This window comes from Pseudophryne corroboree, chromosome 3, assembly GCF_028390025.1.
Source record: "Pseudophryne corroboree isolate aPseCor3 chromosome 3, aPseCor3.hap2, whole genome shotgun sequence".
Taxonomy (NCBI): domain Eukaryota; kingdom Metazoa; phylum Chordata; class Amphibia; order Anura; family Myobatrachidae; genus Pseudophryne; species Pseudophryne corroboree.
Genome location: NC_086446.1, coordinates 362,255,034 through 362,270,534, shown reverse-complemented (window position 1 = coordinate 362,270,534; position 15,501 = coordinate 362,255,034). Strand labels below are relative to the sequence as shown.

The 15,501-nt window shown below is 48.4% G+C and overlaps 1 protein-coding gene across 1 annotated transcript in view; it reads right to left on the bottom strand.

Annotated features, from left to right (window-relative positions):
• Window positions 1-2,116: 2,116 nt before the first annotated feature.
• ANKRD60 (ankyrin repeat domain 60) overlaps window positions 2,117-15,501 on the bottom strand; it is a 38,382-nt gene continuing 24,997 nt past the window's right edge. Inside the window, exon 4 of the mRNA XM_063959842.1 lies at window positions 2,117-2,821. Within this exon, the coding sequence (XP_063815912.1) occupies window positions 2,388-2,821 (434 nt within the window). The 3' untranslated portion in view covers window positions 2,117-2,387. The remainder of the gene's footprint in view (window positions 2,822-15,501) is intronic.

Below are 15,501 nucleotides of genomic sequence, written 5' to 3'. Positions count from 1 at the left end.
GCCGTAGCTGTGGAAACGAGGTCTGAAAGACCATCCCCAAACAGTTCCACCCCCTTCTAGGGCAAACTGCCATGTGCCGTTTTGAACCGGCATCGCCCGACCATTGCCGAGTCCATAACCCCCGTCTGGCGGCAATGGTTTTACATAGCGCTTATTAGTGATGCCAGTCGGCAAATATCCCTCTGTGCATCACGCATGTATAAGACAGCGTCTTTTATATGTTCTATTTTCAGCAAAATATTGTCCCTATCTATAGTATAAATATTATCCGACAGGGAATCTGACCACGCAGCTGCCGCACTGCACATCCATGCCGAGGCAATAGCAGGTCTCAATATAATGCCCGTGTGTGTGTATATAGCTTTAAGGGTAGTTTTCTGCTTTCTATCAGCAGGTCCTTCAGGGCGGCCGTATCCGTGACGGTAGTGCCACCTTTTTTAATAAGCGTGTAACCGCTTTATCTACCCTAGGGGTTATTTCCCAACGTGACCTATCCTCTGGCGGAAAAGGGTACGCTGCTTAGAAATTATCAATTTCTTATCGGGGGGAGTCCACGCTTCCTCACACACCTCATATCAATTTCTCAGATGCAGGAAAACTACTGGTAGTTTTCTGTCACCAAACATAATACCCTTTTTTGTGGTATCTGGGGTATTATCAGAAATGTGTAATACATTTTTCATTGCCTCAATCATGTAACGGGTGGCCCTATTGGAAGGTACACTAGTCTCATCGTCGTCGACACTGGAGTCGGTATCCGTGTCAACATCTGTGTCTGCCATCTGAGGTAGCGGGCGTTTTAGAGTCCCTGATGACATGTGAGACGCTTGGACAGGCACAAGCTGAGCAGCCGGCTGTTCTATGTCGTCAAACCTTTTATGTAAGGAGTTGACACTGTCACGTAATTCCTTCCATAAATCCATCCACACCGGTGTCGACCCCGCAGGGGGTGACATCCCATTCACAGGCATTTGCTCCGCCTCCACATCATTATCCTCATCATACATTTCGACACAGCAGTACCGACACACAGCCCACACACAGGGAATGCTCTGACAGAGGACAGGACCCCACAAAGCCCTTTGGGGAGACAGAGGGAGAGTATGCCAGCACACACCAGAGCGCTATATATCACAGGGATATCACCTATAGAGAGTGTGTTCCCTTATAGCTGCATAATATATTTATATACTGCGCCTAATTTGTGCCCCCCCTCTCTTTTTAACCCTTTTCTGTAGTGCAGGACTGCAGGGGAGAGCCAGGGAGCGATCCCTCCAGCAGAGCTGTGAGGGAAAATGGCGCCAGTGTGCTGAGGGAGATGGCTCCGCCCCTTTTTCGGCGGGCTTTCTCCCGCTATTGTAAAAGTTCTGGCAGGGGTTAATAAACACCTATATAGCCCCTGGGGCTATATATGGTGTCAGTTCGCCAGCCAACCCCCCCCCCCCAGCGCCCTGCACCCATCAGTGGCCGCAGTGTGTGGTGTGCATGAGGAGCAATGGCGCACAGCTGCAGTGCTGTGCGCTACCTTGGAGAAGACAGAAGTCTTCAGCCGCCGATTTTCCGGACCACCTTCTTGCTTCTGGCTCTGTAAGGGGGACGGCGGCGCGGCTCCGGGAACGGACGACGAGGTCGGGTCCTGTGTTCGATCCCTCTGGAGCTAATGGTGTCCAGTAGCCTAAGAAGCCCAAGCTACCACCACTTAGGTAGGTTCGCTTCTTCTCCCCTTAGTCCCTCGGTGCAGTGAGCCTGTTGCCAGCAGGTCTCACTGAAAATAAAAAACCTAACATATACTTTCTTCCTAGGAGCTCAGGAGAGCCCCTAGTGTGCATCCAGCTCAGCCGGGCACAGAAATCTAACTGAGGCTTGGAGGAGGGTCATAGGGGGAGGAGCCAGTGCACACCAGATAGTCCTAAATCTTTCTTTAGAGTGCCCAGTCTCCTGCGGAGCCCGTCTATTCCCCATGGTCCTTACGGAGTTCCCAGCATCCACTAGGACGTCAGAGAAAAAAGGAGCAGACTAGATGGGCCAAGTGGTTCTTATCTGCCGTCAAATTCATTCTTATCTGCCGTGAAATACATTTCACAATCTATAAATAAAGTGTGATTGTGATACATCATCCTTTTTAACTATATTTCCTTTTATTTTAAATTTGAGATACATTTCAAATGAAAAAAATAAAACTTCCTAAAATATAGACTATAATTTGTGAAGATAAAAGCCATTGTAGAGTACCGCCACCAGTTTAATGGCGGCAACCTGTAGCTCAGCACAAATTGTTGAACTAAAGCTGCCATTATTCTGTGGATTATTTCTGCCATTCACCATGTAATATGCAGGGTACAACTTCTTGTCATTATTCCTTGAAAGCAACAGTACTGTTACTTTGTTTAAGCCTTTAGGTTCTTGTTTTCGCAACTGTTTGTTTTTGTGGCCTGTGCCTTTTTGGGAGCACTAAAGTCAGAACCATGGAATGATTTATGTTGGACAAGATTAGCATTGTAACGTTTGCCATGAGACCCATTCATCCAAGTTTTCAGTTTTGAGTCAAACTTTTGATGTGCAAAAAGTTCGGAAGGGTCTAGATGAGCCGTGACTGACACTGTGGCTGCTCTCTCACTCCACTGAAAAAGGAAGAGTCTGCGTTCAACTTTTTTCTGGGCGCACAATCGTGCCAGGTCAAGTGCGGTGTGACCTTGTCCATTAACATCCTGTGTTTGTGCTCCATTAGCTAAAAGTACATCTATGCAGTCACATTTGCCCATAGATGATGCTGCATGGAGAGGGCTATTTCCAAGAGGAGTTTTTGCTAGTACATTTGTTCCTAAATAAACAGAGAGAAAATGAAGAATATCGGTGGTGTTGTTGTGATGGATCTGGAGATGTGCTCAGCTATGCTATTATTTAATAAATAATAGACCAGGATACAAAGCGCATGAATTCATTCAGTACATGGGAGAAGGTAAGGGGGAGAGGCTACATCATTGGCAACTGGCTTAATATCTTAGTTGACTAGCCTATGGGGGTAATTCTAAGTTGATCGCAGCAGGAAATTTTTTAGCAGTTGGGCAAAACCATGTGCACTGCAAGGGGGGGGGGGGGCAGATATAACATTTGCAGAGAGAGTTAGATTTGGGTGGGTTATTTTGTTTCTGTGCAGGGTAAATACTGGCTGCTTTATTTTTACACTGCAATTTAGATTGCAGATTGAACTCACCACACCCAAATCTATCTCTCTCTGCACATGTTATATCTGCCTCCCCTGTAGTGCACATGGTTTTGCCCAACTGCTAACAAACTTGCTGCTGCAATCAACTCAGAATTACCCCCTATGTTTCCTCAAAACTCAATAAATCACACAATGATATGACCTTTCAAAAAAAAAAAAAAGTCTCTGGCAAGTTAAAAAAAAAAAGGTCTCTGTTATGTGACTGAGTTAAAAAGAAATGAAAAAATAAGAATTTACTTACCGATAATTCTATTTCTCATAGTCCGTAGTGGATGCAGGGGACTCCGTAAGGACCATGGGGAATAGCGGCTCCGCAGGAGACAGGGCACATCTAAAGAAAGCTTTAGGACTATCTGGTGTACACTGGCTCCTCCCCCAATGACCCTCCTCCAAGCCTCAGTTAGGATACTGTGCCCGGACGAGCGTACACAATAAGGAAGGATTTTGAATCCCGGGTAAGACTCATACCAGCCACACCAATCACACCGTATAACCTGTGATCTGAACCCAGTTAACAGCATGATAATAGAGGAGCCTCTGAAAGATGGCTCACAACAATAATAACCCGATTTTTGTAACAATAACTATGTACAAGTATTGCAGACAATCCGCACTTGGGATGGGCGCCCAGCATCCACTACGGACTATGAGAAATAGAATTATCGGTAAGTAAATTCTTATTTTCTCTAACATCCTAAGTGGATGCTGGGGACTCCGTAAGGACCATGGGGATTATACCAAAGCTCCCAAACGGGCGGGAGAGTGCGGATGACTCTGCAGCACCGAATGAGAGAACTCCAGGTCCTCCTCAGCCAGGATATCAATTTTGTAGAATTTTACAAACGTATTTGCTCCTGACCAAGTAGCTGCTCGGCAAAGTTGTAAAGCCGAGACCCCTCGGGCAGCCACCCAAGATGAGCCCACCTTCCTTGTGGAGTGGGCATTTACAGATTTTTGGCTGTGGCAGGCCTGCCACAGAATGTGCAAGCTGAATTGTACTACAAATCCAACGAGCAATAGTCTGCTTAGAAGCAGGAGCACCCAGCTTGTTGGGTGCATACAGGATAAACAGCGAGTCAGATTTCCTGACTCCAGCCGTCCTGGAAACATATATTTTCAGGGCACTGACAACGTCTAGCAACTTGGAGGCCTCCAAGTCCCTAGTAGCCGCAGGCACCACCAATAGGTTGGTTCAGGTGAAACGCTGAAACCACCTTGGGGAGAAACTGAGGACGAGACCTCAATTCCGCCCTGTCCGAATGGAAAATCAGATAAGGGCTTTTTCAGGATAAAGCCGCCAATTCTGACACGCGCCTGGCCCAGGCCAGGGCCAACAGCATGACCACTTTTCATGTGAGATATTTTAACTCGACAGATTTAAGTGGTTCAAACCAATGTGACTTTTGGAACCCAAAACTACATTGAGAACCCAAAGTGCCACTGGAGGCACAAAAGGAGGCTGTATATGCAGTACCCCTTTTACAAACGTCTGAACTTCAGGGACTGAAGCTAGTTCTTTTTTGGAAGAAAATTGACAGGGCCGAAATTTGAACCTTAATGGACCCCAATTTCAGGCCCATAGACACTCCTGTTTGCAGGAAATGTAGGAATCGACCCAGTTGAATTTCCTCCGTCGGGCCTTACTGGCCTCGCACCACGCAACATATTTTCGCCAATTTCGGTGATAATGTTTTTGCGGTTACATCCTTCCTGGCTTTGATCAGGATAGGGATGCCTTCATCCGGAATGCCTTTTTTCCTTCAGGATTCGGCGTTCAACCGCCATGCCGTCAAACGCAGCCGCGGTAAGTCTTGGAACAGACAGGGTCCTTGCTGGAGCAGGTCCCTTCTTAGAGGTAGAGGCCACGGATCTTCCGTGAGCATCTCTTGAAGTTCCGGTTACCAAGTTCTTCTTGGCCAATCCGGAACCACGAATATAGAGCTTACTCCTCTCCATCTTATCAATCTCAGTACCTTGGGTATGAGAGGCAGAGGAGGGAACACATACCCTGACTGGTACACCCACGGTGTTACCAGAGCGTCTACAGCTTATTGCCTGAGGGTCCCTGGACCTGGCGCAATACCTGTCGAGTTTTTAATCATGTGGAAGACTTCTGGGTGAAGTCCCCACTCTCCCGGGTGGAGGTCGTGCTGAGGAAGTCTGCTTCCCAGTTGTCCACTCCCGGAATGAATACTGCTGACAGTGCTATCACATGATTTTTCGCCCAGCGAAGAATCCTTGCAGCTTCTGCCATTGCCCTCCTGCTTCTTGTGCCACCCTGTCTGTTTACGTGGGTGACTGCCGTGATGTTGTCCGACTGGATCAACACCGGCTGACCTTGAAGCAGAGGTCTTGCTAAGCTTAGAGCATTGTAAATGTCCCTTAGCTTCAGGATATTTATGTGAAGTGATGTCTCCAGGCTTGACCATAAGCCCTGGATATTCCTTCCCTGTGTGACTGCTCCCCAGCCTCGCAGGCTGGCATCCGTGGTCACCAGGACCCAGTCCTGAATGCCTAATATGCGGCCCTCTAGAAGATGAGCACTCTGCAACCACCACAGGAGGGACACCCTTGTCCTTGGTGACAGGGTTATCCGCTGATGCATCTGAAGATGCGACCCGGACCATTTGTCCAGCAGGTCCCACTGGTGCGTGGAATCTGTCGAATGGGATTGCTTCGTAGGAAGCCACCATTTTACCCAGAACCCTTGTGCATTGATGCACTGAGACTTGGCTCGGTTTTAGGAGGTTCCTGACTAGCTCGGATAACTCCCTGGCTTTCTCCTCCGGGAGAAACACCTTTTTCTGGACTGTGTCCAGGATCATCCCTAGGAACAGAAGACACGTCGTCGGAACCAGGTGCGATTTTGGAATATTGAGAATCCAATCGTGCTGCCGCAACACTACCTGAGATAGTGCTATACCGACCTCCAACTGTTCCCTGGATCTTACCCTTATCAGGGAATTGTCCAAGTAAGGGATAACTAAAATTCACTTCCTTCGAAGGAATATCATCATTTCGGCCATTACCTTGGTAAAGACCCGGGGTGCCGTGGACCATCCATACGGCAGCGTCTGAACTGATAGTGACAGTTCTGTACCATAAACCTGAGGTATCCTTGGTGAGAAGGGTAAATTTTGACATGAAGGTAAGCATCCTTGATGTCCCGAGACATCATGTAGTCCCCTTCTTCCAGGTTCGCAATCACTGCTCTGAGTGACTCAATCTTGAATTTGAACCTCTGTATGTAAGTGTTCAAAGATTTTAGATTTTGAATCGGTCTCACCGAGCCGTCCGGCTTCGGTACCACAACAGTGTGGAATAATACCCCGTTCCCTGTTGCAGGAGGGGTATCTTGATTATCACCTGCTGGGAATACAGCTTGTGAATGGCTTCCAAAACTGTCTCCCTGTCAGAAGGAGACATCGGTAAAGCCGACTTTAGGAAACGGCAAGGGGGAGACGTCTCGAATTCTAATTTGTACCCCTGAGATATCACCTGAAGGATCCAGGGGTCTACTTGCGAGTGAGCCCACTGCGCGCTGAAATTCATTGAGACGGGCCCCCCACCGTGCCTGATTCTGCTTGTAAAGCCCCAGCGTATACTGAGGGCTTGGCAGAGGCGGGAGAGGGTTTCTGTTCCTGGGAACTGGCTGATTTCTGCAGCCTTTTTCCTCTCCCTCTGTCACGGGGCAGAAATGAGGAACCTTGTCCACGAAAAGACTGCGCCTGATAATACGGCGTCTTCTCATGTTGAGAGGCGACCTGGGGTACAAACGTGGAATTCCCAGCTGTTGCCGTGGCCACCAGGTCTGAAAGACCGACCCCAAATAACTCCTCCCCTTAATAAAGCAATACTTCCAAATGCCGTTTGGAATACGCATCACCTGACCACTGACGTGTCCATAACCCTCTACTGGTAGAAATGGACAACGCGCTTAGACTTGATGCCAGTCGGCAAATATTCCGCTGTGCATCACGCATATATAGAAATGCATCTTTTAAATGCTCTATAGGCAAAAATATACTGTCCCTATCTAGGGTATCAATATTTTCAGTCAGGGAATCCGACCACGCCAACCCAGCACTGCACATCCAGGCTGAGGCGATTGCTGGTCGCAGTATAACACCAGTATGTGTGTAAATACCTTTTAGGATACCCTCCTGCTTTCTATCAGCAGGATCCTTAAGGGCGGCCATCTCAGGCGAAGGTAGAGCCCTTACAAGCGTGTGAGCGCTTTATCCACCCTAGGGGGTGTTTCCCAACGCACCCTAACCTCTGGCGGGAAAGGATATAATGCCAATAACATTTTAGAAATTATCAGTTGTTATCGGGGGAAACCCACGCATCATCACACACCTCATTTAATTTCTCAGATTCAGGAAAACTACAGGTAGTTTTTCCTCACCGAACATAATACCCCTTTTTTGGTGGTACTCGTATTATCAGAAATGTGTAAAACATTTTTCATTGCCTCAATCATGTAACGTGTGGCCCTACTGGAAGTCACATTCGTCTCTTCACCGTCGACACTGGAGTCAGTATCCGTGTCGGCGTCTATATCTGCCATCTGAGGTAACGGGCGCTTTAGAGCCCCTGACGGCCTATGAGACGTCTGAACAGGCACAAGCTGAGTAGCCGGCTGTCTCATGTCAACCACTGTCTTTTATACAGAGCTGACACTGTCACGTAATTCCTTCCAACAGTTCATCCACTCAGGTGTCGACCCCCTAGGGGGTGACATCACTATTACAGGCAATCTGCTCCGTCTCCACATCATTTTTCTCCTCATACATGTCGACACAAAAGTACCGACATACAGCACACACACAGGGAATGCTCTGATAGAGGACAGGACCCCACTAGCCCTTTGGGGAGACAGAGGGAGAGTTTGCCAGCACACACCAGAGCGCTATATATATACAGGGATAACCTTATATAAGTGTTTTTCCCCTTATAGCTGCTGTATAGTTAATACTGCGCCTAATTAGTGCCCCCCTCTCTTTTTTAACCCTTTCTGTAGTGTAGTGACTGCAGGGGAGAGCCAGGGAGCTTCCCTCCAACGGAGCTGTGAGGGAAAATGGCGCCAGTGTGCTGAGGAGATAGGCTCCGCCCCTTTTTTGCGGACTTTTCTCCTGCTTTTTTATGGATTCTGGCAGGGGTTAAATGCATCCATATAGCCCAGGAGCTATATGTGATGCATTTTTTGCCATCCAAGGTGTTTTTATTGCGTCTCAGGGCGCCCCCCCCAGCGCCCTGCACCCTCAGTGACCGGAGTGTGAAGTGTGCTGAGAGCAATGGCGCACAGCTGCAGTGCTGTGCGCTACCTTGTTGAAGACAGGACGTCTTCTGCCGCCGATTTTCCGGACCTCTTCTGCCTTCTGGCTCTGTAAGGGGGCCGGCGGCGCGGCTCTGGGACCCATCCAAGCTGGGCCTGTGATCGTCCCTCTGGAGCTAATGTCCAGTAGCCTAAGAAGCCCAATCCACTCTGCACGCAGGTGAGTTCGCTTCTTCTCCCCTTAGTCCCTCGATGCAGTGAGCCTGTTGCCAGCAGGTCTCACTGAAAATAAAAAACCTAATCTAAAACTTTCACTAAGAAGCTCAGGAGAGCCCCTAGTGTGCACCCTTCTCGTTCGGGCACAGAGATCTAACTGAGGCTTGGAGGAGGGTCATAGGGGGAGGAGCCAGTGCACACCAGATAGTCCTAAAGCTTTCTTTAGATGTGCCCAGTCTCCTGCGGAGCCGCTATTCCCCATGGTCCTTACGGAGTCCCCAGCATCCACTTAGGACGTTAGAGAAACATGGAATAGCACACAAGTTTTCTTATGCATAGTCATATTGTCCAATGCACATACAGGATAAAATGTTAGGATTGACACATAGTTAACTAGAATAAACCTTACTCAACCCTAGTTCAGACAAACTAGCTCCCCTAGTTCATGTCAATCTTTAGTAGATGTCAGAAGTAGTTTATGTTTAGATTAGCTGAGGGCTGACTAAGCGCAAAGCCATATTAGAGCCCCATTTTTGTGATTGGTTGTTTATGACAAAGCAGTTGCTATGTGGTTTTCCAAGGGACCTTGGAAATTTTCCATAGGTTGTTTTCCTTGTCCATCAGTATTTGTGGGTGTAGGCTTCAGTGCATATAAAAGCTTGGGTCATGTGCTTCATACTTCCTCTTGCCATTTGGACAGCCCCTCCCGCCCTCCCTCACGTTTTTTTCTACGATGTCCCCTTTTTTGTGTGTTCTGGTTTTCTCCTTTTGACGGCTATTAAAAGCCAGATAGGCGGGAAAGTCGCTACTAGCCAGAAGTCATTAAGGCCTAAGTGGTCATTGTGGGGCACCCTCTTTTGTAAAGACGGCGAGTGTGTCATTACCCTGCGGTTGGACAATCGGACGCTCCCCTACGGGAGCATCCATATTTGCCAGAGGAAAGAGTGGTGAGTCCTGCACAATGCGGGTTAGGCATGTAGGAGGTGGTTGTTGGGTAGTGCCCTCCTCATTTTTGGTGGTATAATTGGATGACTGGAGCTGGCATTGGTAGCGCCTTTTCTTTTGCCATCCTCCAATATAAAATATAGTTTAAAGTTCAGGTCAGCTATCAATAAATACCTTCTGACCTTTTAAATCTAGCTATTGGTGTCCATGTCTTTATTTGTAGTGTTAAGCTAGCTTAAAGCTAAAGTATAAGTTATTACAATAAAATTATGGGCGCCTTATTCCAAACCAAACAGGGCCGGATTAAGGGTGGTGGGGGCTCAGGGGCAACAAAGTTGTGGGGGCCGCTACTACCTGTGAGTGCACTTGCGACTCCCCATGATGGCCAGATGGGCCAGTCCAGGCTGGGTAGTGGGTCAAGTGACCTACCCGAAAGCAGCATTCATTGGGCTTCAGGGGAGAGCTCACTGAAAGCCACTGCCGGAAGTTGCACACAGGGAAGAAAGCCATGCTGCACACAGCGCACTCTGCCAGTCCGGGATTGCCTTTGAGTAGCCTTCAGCAGCAACAGACAAGGCTGCCTCAGTGTGTCACAGGAAATCACTGCACAATCCTGTGAATCTACACACAGAGGAGCTAACCGGCAGCCGCTGTTAATGAACAGCTGAGCTACCGGACTGAGACTCCTCCAATTCAAACAGCAGTGTGGGGGCCCTTTTGCCCCTGCTTTAATTCTGCTCTGAAACCAAAGCATCTTTGCGCATTGCAATTAATTGTATAAACCTCAGTGTGACTAATATGGTGTAACATTCTAGGCACAGTAATTCAAAGTACTTATTTTCTTACAATATTGACTAGGCGGGTGGTCTTTAGTATGCCGACTGTCGGGATCCCGGCGCACAGTATACCGGCGCCGGGATCCCGGCAGCCGGCATACCGACACTTTTTCTCCCTCGTGGGGGTCCACGACCCCCCTGGAGGGAGAATAAAATAGCGTGGCGCGTGTAGTGCGCCACCGTGCCCGCAGCGTGGCGAGCGCAGCGAGCCCGCAAGGGGCTCATTTGCGCTCGCCACGCTGTCGGTATGCCGGCGGTCGGGCTCCCGGCGCAGGTATGCTGGTCACCGGGAGCCCGGCCGCCGGTATACCATACTACACCCGACTAGGCCTCCTTTATCATACTTGCTATGCATGATTATCTGGGTGCTAGTTATTCAATGGTTAGAAAGGTGGGGCACAAATAACACTAACTGACAAGCATGTTAGTGAAAATCAGGGAATCATTGTGAATGTTTACCAAGATGGTAATGCATTATTGTGACTCACTGGGCGGTATTCAATTCTTTTCACCCCCTTCCACACCCGTTCTGTTTCTGCCATCAGGGGCGTGGTATCATCATTTCAGCTTGCTACCCCTGAGGTAGAGAGACAACCAACCGTTTACACAGCTAAACCTGATTACTATGGGTGCAATAATAAGAATTTACTTACCGGTAATTCTATTTCTCGTAGTCCGTAGTGGATGCTGGGGACTCCGTCAGGACCATGGGGTTTAGCGGCTCCGCAGGAGACAGGGCACAATAATAAAAGCTTTAGGATCAGGTGGTGTGCACTGGCTCCTCCCCCCATGACCCTCCTCCAAGCCTCAGTTAGGATACTGTGCCCGGACGAGCGTGCATAATAAGGAAGGATATTGAATCCCGGGTAAGACTCATACCAGCCACACCAATCACACCGTACAACCTGTGATCTGAACCCAGTTAACAGTATGATAACAACGAAGGAGCCTCTGAAAAGATGGCTCACAACAAGAATAACCCTATTTTTGTAACAATAACTATGTACAAGTATTGCAGACAATCCGCACTTGGGATGGGTGCCCAGCATCCACTACGGACTACGAGAAATAGAATTATCGGTAAGTAAATTCTTATTTTCTCTAACGTCCTAAGTGGATGCTGGGGACTCCGTCAGGACCATGGGGATTATACCAAAGCTCCCAAACGGGCGGGAGAGTGCGGATGACTCTGCAGCACCGAATGAGAGAACTCCAGGTCCTCCTCAGTCAGGGTGTGCCCCTGACCAAGTAGCAGCTCGGCAAAGTTGTAAAGCCGAGACCCCTCGGTCAGCCGCCCAAGATGAGCCCACTTCCTTGTGGAATGGGCTTTTACTGATTTTGGCTGTGGCAAGCCTGCCACAGAATGTGCAAGCTGAATTGTACTACAAATCCCGCGAGCAATCGTCTGCTTAGAAGCAGGAACACCCATCTTGTTGGGTGCATACAGGCTAAACAGCGAGTCAGATTTTCTGACTCCAGTCGTCCTGGAAACATATATTTTCAGGGCCCTGACAACGTCAAGTAACTTGGAGTCCTCCAAGTCCCTAGTAGCCGCAGGTACCACAATAGGTTGGTTCATGTGAAAAACAGAAAACACCTTAAGGAGAAATTGAGGACGAGTCCTCAATTCTGCCCTGTCAGAATGAAAAATTAAGTAAGGGCTTATATATGATAAAGCCGCCCATTCTGACAAACGCCTGGCTGAAGCCAGGGCTAATAGAATCTTCACCTTCCATGTGAAATATTTTAATTCCACAGTGGTGAGTGGATCAAACCAATGTGACTTTAGGAAACTCAAAACAACATTGAGATCCCAAGGTGCCACTGGGGGCACAAAAGGAGGCTGTATATGCAGTACCCCTTTTACAAACGTCTGAACTTCAGGCACTGAAGCCAGTTCTTTCTGGAAGAAATTCGACAGGGCCGAAATTTGAACCTTAATGGACCCTAATTTTAGGCCCATAGACAGTCCTGTTTTCAGGAAATGTAGGAAACGACCCAGTTGGAATTCCTCTGTAGGGACCTTCTTGGCCTCACACCACGCAACATATTTTCGCCAAATGCGGTGAAAATGTTTTGCAGTTACATCCTTCCTGGCTTCGACCAGGGTAGGGATGACTTCATCTGGAATGCCCTTTCAGGATCCGGCGTTCAACTGCCATGCCGTCAAACGCAGCCGCGGTAAGTCTTGGAACAGACAAGGCCCCTGCTGGAGCAGGTCCTCTCTTAAAGGTAGAGGCCACGGTTCTTCCGTGAGCATCTCTTGAAGTTCCGGGTACCAAGTCCTTCTTGACCCATCCGGAACCACGAGTATCGTTCTTACTCATCTCCTTCTTATGATTCTCAGTACTTTTGGTATGAGATGCATAGGAGGGAACACATACCCTGACTGGTACACCCACAATGTTACCAGAGCGTCCACCGCTATTGCCTGAGGGTCCCTTGACCTGGCGCAATATCTGTCTAGTTTTTTGTTCAGGCGGGACGCCATCATGTCCACCTTTGGTTTTTCCCAACGGTTTACAATCATGTGGAAGACTTCCCGCTGAAGTCCCCACTCTCCCGGGTGGAGGTTATGCCTGCTGAGGAAGTCTGCTTCCCAGTTTTCCACTCCCGGAATTAACACTGCTGAGAGTGTTATCACATGATTTTTCGCCCAGCGAAGAATCCTTGCAGTTTCTGCCATTTCCCTCCTGCTTCATGTGCCGCCCTGTCTGTTTACGTGGGCGACTGCCGTGATGTTGTCCCACTGGATCAATACCGGCTGACCTTGAAGCAGAGGTCTTGCTAAGCTTAGAGCCTTGTAAATTGCCCTTAGCTCCAGTATATTTATGTGGAGAGAAGTCTACAGACTTGATCACACTCCCTGGAAATTTTTTCCTTGTGTGACTGCTCCCCAGCCACTCAGGCTGGCATCCGTGGTCACCAGGACCCAGTCCTGAATGTCGAATCTGCGGCCCTTTCATAGATGAGCACTCTGCAGCCACCGCAGAAGAAAACACCCTTGTCCTTGGAGACAGGGTTATCCGCTGATGCATCTGAAGATGCGATCCGGACCATTTTCCCAGCAGATTCCACTGAAAGGTTCTTGCGTGAAATCTACCGAATGGGATCGCTTTGTAAGAAACCACCATTTTTCACAGGACCCTTGTGCAATGATGCACTGATACTTTTCCTGGTTTTAGGAGGTTCCTGACTAGCTCGGATAACTCCCTGGCCTTCTTCTCCGGGAGAAAACATCCTTTTCTGGACTGTGTCCAGAATCATTCCTAGGAACATTAGACATGTCGTCGGAAAAAGCTGCGATTTTGGAATATTTAGAATCCACTCGTGCTGTCGTAGAACTACTTGAGATAGTGCTACTCCGACCGCCAACTGTTCTCTGGACCTTGCCCTTATCAGGAAAGCGTCCATATTTCTTTTAGGAAGAATCATCATTTCGGCCATTACCATGGTAAAGACCCGGGGTGCCGTGGACAATCCAAACGGCAGCGTCTGAACTGATAGTGACAGTTCTGTACCACGAACCTGAGATACCCTTGGTGAGAAGGGCAAAATTTGGACATGTAGGTAAGCGTCCCTGATATCCAGTGACCCATATCGTCCTGGTTCGCTATCACTGCTCTGAGTGACTCCATCTTGATTTGAACCCTTGTATGTAATTGTTCAAATCTTTTAGATCTCACCGAGCCGTTTGGCTTCAGTACCACAATATAGTGTGGAATAATACCCCTTCCCTTGTTGTAGGAGGGGTACTTTGATTATCACCTGCTGGGAATACAGCCTGTGAATTTTTTCCCAATACTGCCTCCCTGTCGGAGGGAGATGTTGGTAAAGCAGACTTCAGGAACTTGTGAGGGGAAGATGTCTCGAATTTCCAATGTACACCTGGGATACTACGTGTAGGATCCAGGAGTCCACTTGCGAGTGAGCCCACTGCGTGCTGAAACTCTTGAGATGACCCCCCACCGCACCTGAGTCCGCTTGTATGGCCCCAGCGTCATGCTGCGGACTTGGCAGAAGCTGTGGAGGACTTCTGTTCCTGGGAATGGGCTGCCTGCTGCAGTCTTCTTCCCTTTCCTCTAACCCTGGGCAGATATGACTGGTCTTTTGCCCGCCTGCCTTTATGGGTACGAAAGGACTGAGACTGAAAAGACTGTGTCCTTTTCTGCTGAGATGTGACTTGGGGTAACAAAAGTGGATTTTCCAGCTGTTGCCATGGCCACCAGGTCCGATGGACCGCCCCTTTATACGGCAATACTTCCATGTGCCGTCTGGAATCTGCATCACCTGACCACTGTCGTGTCTATAAACATCGTCTGGCAGATATGGACATCACATCTACTCTTGATGCCAGAATGCAAATATCCCTCTGCGCATCTCGCATATATAGAAATGCATCCTTAAAATGCTCTATAGTCAATAAAATATTGTTCCTGTCAAGGGTATCAATATTTTCAGTCAGGAAATCTGACCAAGCCCCCCCAGCGCTGCACATCCAGGCTGAGGCGATTGCTGGTCGTAGTATAACACCAGTATGTGTGTATATACTTTTTAGGATATTTTTCAGCTTCCTATCAGCTGGCTCCTTGAGGGCGGCCGTATCTGGAGACGGTAACGCCACTTGTTTTTATAAGCGTGTGAGCGCCTTATCCACCCTAAGGTGTGTTTCCCAACTCGCCCTCACTTCTGGCGGGAAAGGGTATACCTCCAATAATTTTCTATCGGAGGAAACCCACGTATCATCACACACTTTAATTTATCTGATTCAGGAAAAACTACAAGTAGATTATTACCACCCTACATAATACCCTTATTTGTGGTACTTGTAGTATCAGAAATATGTAACACCTCCTTCATTGCCCTTAACATGTAACGTGTGGCCCTAAAGGAAAATACGTTTGTTTCTTCACCGTCGACACTGAAGTCAGTGTCCGTGTCTGTGTCTGTGTCGACCACTGAGGTAAATGGGCGTTTTTACAAGCCCCTGACGGTGTCTG